This window comes from Carlito syrichta, unplaced genomic scaffold (genome assembly GCF_000164805.1).
Source record: "Carlito syrichta isolate Samal-C Ts95f unplaced genomic scaffold, Tarsius_syrichta-2.0.1 Scaffold306782, whole genome shotgun sequence".
Lineage (NCBI taxonomy): Eukaryota > Metazoa > Chordata > Mammalia > Primates > Tarsiidae > Carlito > Carlito syrichta.
In genome coordinates, this window is record NW_007250878.1 from 423,170 (window position 1) to 428,615 (window position 5,446).

A 5,446-nucleotide genomic window follows, 5' to 3' on the forward strand; every position below is an offset into this window, starting at 1 on the left:
CTGACCACCCTGTCTAACCTACCACCTCCTCCATCCTTCTTCTTACTCCATTCTATACTTCTTCACAACATTCGTCACCATCTGATCTACACGTACTTAGGCATCACCTCTTCATCCCCACTAGATCGTAAGCTCCATGTCCCTAGAGTCTCTATTTTGTTTACTACCTTATTCTTGGTACCTACAGCAGTGCCTAGCAGGACACCACTCAGTAAATTCTGAACACAGGAATGACAAATCCAGTCTCATGGCTTACAGGAGAGGTTGGCTAATCCAGCAGACAAATAAAAAAAGGTCACTTGAGACAATCCTCTAAGGAAAACCTTCTCCTTTTATATAACTCCCTCAAAACAATGGAGCTACAGAAAGTGACCAGGGAAAATCCGTTGAACGCCTCAATACCCATGCACAAGATCAGCGGATCGGGTTGCCTGTGAGAGGGACACTGAGCGAGTAGAGACGCCTCCGAGTAGGCTGAAGAGACAGAAGCGAGGGAGCTGGGTTGTGGGGAGCCCCACGGAAGGAATCTCCCTAACAACACTATGCGGGCGGCCAGACGCGGGTGCTGAGGAAACACTGATTTCCGCGGCGATGGCCACGGCAACCCGGCCCAGCCCAGGAGAAGGCGCTTATCCGTGACGAGGACGCCCTCGACGCACGTTCCCTTTGGATGGCCACAGGCCTCAGCAGCGGAGGGTGCGCTGATCCCAGTGGGGCCCTGGCGGTCACGGACTCACAGACCGTCCTCTTACACGCCCCTCTGCGCTCCCACCTACTCCTAACTCCCAACGTCTTATTGCCTGGCGGCTTCCCGGAACTCTTCCGGGCCAGCATACACCAGTGTCGTCTAGTCCAACGGACCCCACTTCCGTTGGATACGGGGGCCGCGAGAGACCAAACGACCTCCAGGGCCCCTTAGCGACGGTGATCTGTAGCGAGCCTCTGCTCGGCGGGCCCCCCACTTCTTTCGTTTGAGGACGGAGTTCCAGGGACCAGGCTGCGTTCTCCGCCTCCTGGAGCCTGAGGCGGGAACTGGGCTCGCCCACCACCGAGGCTGCGGCGGACCGCGAAAGGGTCGCTCACCGCCCGAGCCCACCTCCGGCGCCCAAACTCCGGACCCCGCCCACTAGGGGATCCCGGAGCTGTCGACGGGGGCGGGGCCAGAGACGGAGGCGGGACTCTGGGCGGGGCCTGGGGGCGGGGCCACGGGGCTCCTCCCCGCGGGCGGAGGCAGGCGGTGCCGAGGCGCAGCTTCGGCCCGGTTCATCCGAAACTTGAGAGCAGTGCTGGGCGCAGCCGCCGAGGATGAGGAGGTGCGGCCGCGGTTGTGGGCCGCCGCCGTCGCTGCTGCTGCTGCTGCTGCTGCTGGCTGTGCCCGGCGCTGGCGCGGCCCCGCGCTCGGCGCTCTACTCGCCCTCCGACCCGCTGACGCTGCTTCGGGCGGACTCGGTGCGCCACGCGGTGCTGGGCTCCCGCAGCGCCTGGGCGGTGGAGTTCTTCGCCTCCTGGTGCGGCCACTGCATCGCCTTCGCCCCGATTTGGAAGGCGCTGGCCAAGGACGTCAAGGGTGAGAAGCCAGGGCGGCTGGCCCGTCCGGGAGCCCGTCCCTCTTCACATCACCCCCGCCCACCTCCTCCTCTCTGTCCATCCCACACCCCCCACTTTCACGTTTCTGAACTCCGTTTTTGACCCCCGCCCCGTCTTTTTCCTCTTGGCTCGCCTCCCGAGCTTCCCTCCCCGCTCCGCGGCCTGGGCCCCCAGACCTGCTCTGCTCGCCCTGTTCGTCCTCTGCCAGGTTACTGCCCCGTCCGTGCGAGGGGGTCTCCTTTGTTCCTCCACCCGCTCCGCTGACACCTTATGACTTCCTCTAGCCCAGTCTGTGGCAAGCCCTTTCCTCTTGCCAAAGGAACCCGTGTCGCCTTCCTGCCAGGTTTCCTACCTGCTGTGGGTCAGTGCTGGGGAGTAAAGGGAACTGACATTCATTTTGCCGCCCCCACCTCTTTTCTCCACCCCCTCGGCTGATTGACCGGTTGGCACATAGACTTCCTCTCTCATCTTTGTCTTTGGTGTGGGTACCCTCACCTGGCGGTTTTCCTGTCTCCCGCCCAGGCCTCTCCTGACCTCCAGCCTCCAGTTCCTTAGCTTCTGGGCCACATCCTTCTCTCTTTTCCCCTCTGGACCCTAATATTTTAACCCCATGAACCCAGAGGCCTCTGGTGTGTGTCTGGCCCGTGGTTCATGTTTCCATTCACTGGCTTGGGCACTGAGGCCACTATTCCTTGGTTCCAGGACACCAACAATTGTGAGACAAACCATTTTGTGACAGCCTGAGGGACCGAGAAATAAGAAAACCTCTAAAAGTCTAGAGAGTGTGTGCCCTATTACAGACATGCTAACATTGTTTAAAAGGTAAGACTTAGACTTGAGGAAATATGATAATGATAATGAATATTTACTGGGCACCTATATGTCAGACACCTTACTGCATATGTACTGGACATGCATTATCTAATAGTTTCCTTTCCACAACTTAAAGATTTCTGTAATGTCACACATCCACCTAGCCCAGGTAATGGGTATTTGGAGGGCAGGAGTGGCATAGTGATAGTGATTTGTTTCTGATTTGCTGCCTCTGAACAGAGCTACTTACTGATTATGGTGCTAGGCGCTAGCCAAGATTCCTGCCCTGGGCTGGTCATTGAATGACATCTGTGGGCATCTTAGGAAATTCGCCTCTTTCTAGAGAAAGGAGAACTGGAATCGTTGTTCCCCTTCTGTGCGGTTGGTGTTTCTTGATAAACTCAACTATTCGGGTAGAATACTACATCTATAGACATAGGTTTTCAAACTCAGCCTACCTCTTTTCTTGCACAGCTTGCTGGGTGGTTCCTGAAGTGGATAGATGGAAGGGTGTGGATGTCTTATAGCCATAGGGTCCTAGAAAATTATTGTAAAACAAAATGTATAAACTCTTTTACCTCCAATTTACACTTGTCCACATGCCTCTCTGATCCCATTACCCAGATGCACCCCTCTAAGCAGCCGTTCACAGCTCTTCAGTGTTGTCAACACATCTGGTCAGGGCAGGAGGGAGGAACAGCATGGGCCATGGAGTTGGAACATGTAAGGAGAGATAATCTCAGGGGACATTGTGGGCATAAACATCATAAAAATGCCCTGGTCACTTTCCACTTTGAGGCTGTGGGAGGTCTTTAATGGCTGCAGATGAACTCATTCTAGAAGATTCTTCTTGAGAATGCTGGAGGGAAGGATTAGCTTCCAGCTGATTCATGTGTTTGGCCTCTTGCAACCCCAAGATCTCCTATGAATTGCATATCTGTATACTGACCCAGCCTGTCCTGGAAGAGGATTGCTGCTTCTGATAGGGCTTCCCCAGTGCCTGTAGTCTTTCCCTAAAAAAGAAAGCAAAATTCAAATTTAACCTCTGAGAGGAAAGTGGGAGTGTGAGAGAGTCTGTGGAAGTGAACCAGGGTCACGAGGTGGGAGATCCAGGTGGAAGTTGGAGGTGGCTCGTGGGCAGTTGGTGTGAGTCAGTCCCCTACGCTAGCTCGTGTAGGGGGGCCTTGGAGGAATCTGGTGTCCATCTGCGGTGATGAATGCTTCCCACTCTAGCCCAAAGGGCTGTTTCCTGGTGAGGCCCTGCTAAGGGCTGGTCTTGCCTCATCTCTGTGTGGTGAGATTCCTTGAGAAAGGTGGGCCTGCAGAGGGCTGCTGTCATCCCCCCTGGGCTGTGCCAGGATATGACATGACCCCGGCTGGTAGGGCATTTGTCTTGTGGCAGGAACAAGAGAGTGTGGAAGGTTTTGGGGCGAGAGAATTTAGCAACCGTGCCCAGCTGGCTTCAGGCATTCCATCTGACTGGACAGGGCTCATTGCTTCAGTGACTGGGCAGTAGCCCGGGGCAGAGCACTTGTTTCTGAGGACCTGGCTGGCCCCTTTCTATTCCAGAGCACTCCTAGTGTCCCACCCTGTGTTTGGGAAATCGCTCTTGTCCAATTTAGACCTTCATTGCTATTCACCAGCTAATCAATCAGCAAATATTTGTAGAGTGACAAAGCATTGTTTGCATTGCAGTGGGAGAAAAGAGCTCTACACAGAAGGAAAATTGGCAGCAGTAAGAAGCTGTGTTTGAAAAGCGCCAAAAGAGGGGTCCAGCCATTTCTTGTTGTGGGAATTGAGGGAAGGGGAAAGTCACAGAGGATAGTCCTGTCACTTCGGCCTTCATTCAAGCAGTTCTTCATTACACATTTATGTGAAGCCAGCCAGGCCATTACCATGTGTAATCTTACCTGAGAAAATACGTGAGCTATGGATATTGTCTTTTTTCTTTTTCTTTTTTTTAAAACAGATAAGTAACTTGATGAACGTTTTCACAGATGCTGGAGGAGGTTACTGGCTCTCCAGAGCCTGGGCAGGTAGAGAAGTGGGCAAAGGAGGAGGGATACTCTAGCATGTGCCCAGCCATGTAGATGAGATTTGTGAGGCATGTGTGTTTGGGCGAGAGTGAGCAGTGTTGGTTTTGCCTCCCTTCTCTTTGAGGGCACAACCACATCTCCTACTGTACCTGTGATGCCTAGCACAGAGCCCAGTACACAGCAGGAGCCCACTGAACACTCATGATGGCTGATGTCCTGAGCCTCCCAGACTCTAAATGAGGATGTGAGTGTAGAACCTTCTGCTGGTGCTGTAGCTCCTCTTGACTCAGACAAGGAGTGTCAGCCAGGTGTGAGGGGTAGGGAAAGCATTTTGTCCATCCCATGACCTCACTGCCCAGAAGCCATCAAGGAGGAGGAAGGAAGAGATGTTATTGCATAGTGCTTACTAGCTGGTCATGATATATACTAAATCTGTGTCAGGAGGACTCCTGGAGACATGGATGGGGTATCCAGAGCTGAGGACAGGCAGAGTCACTAGACTACTAAACCTGACTGGCCCTTGGTAGTTTGTGTAAACCTATGCCTCTGCCTCAATGGAAATCTAGGCTTGCTTCACACTCAGAGGCTGCAAGCTACTTTTCTTGTTAAGAGTTCTGGCCAGGCACAGTGACTCACACCTGTAATCCTAGCACTTAGGGAGGCTGAGGCAGGAGGATTGCATTAGCTTAGAAGCTCGAGATCATCCTGGGCAACATAGCAAGTCCTCATCTTTAGAAAAAAAATTTTTAGCCGGGCTCGGTGGCTCAGCCTGTAATCCCACGCCTTTGGGAGGCTGAGGTGAGTGGATTGCCTGAGCCCGCGGGTTTGAGACCCGCCTGGGCAGCGAGACCTCACCTCTACAATAAATCAAAAAAATCAGCCGGGCATGGTAGTGCATGCCTGTGATTCCGGCTACTTGGAAGTCTGAGGCGGAAGGATCGCCGGAGCCCAGCAGGTCGAGGCTGCGGTGGCCAGGAGCAGCCACTGCACTCCAGTCTGGGTGACTGAGG

The 5,446-nt window shown here is 54.0% G+C and overlaps 1 protein-coding gene across 2 annotated transcripts in view; it reads left to right on the top strand.

Annotated features, from left to right (window-relative positions):
- The first annotated feature begins 1,199 nt into the window (after positions 1-1,199).
- Positions 1,200-5,446, top strand: part of QSOX1 (quiescin sulfhydryl oxidase 1) — a 42,440-nt gene continuing 38,193 nt past the window's right edge. For both annotated transcript variants that reach the window (XM_008063366.2, XM_008063365.2), the window contains exon 1: positions 1,200-1,567. In XM_008063366.2, coding sequence (XP_008061557.1) covers positions 1,306-1,567 — 262 coding nt within the window. In that variant the 5' untranslated portion in view covers positions 1,200-1,305. The remainder of the gene's footprint in view (positions 1,568-5,446) is intronic.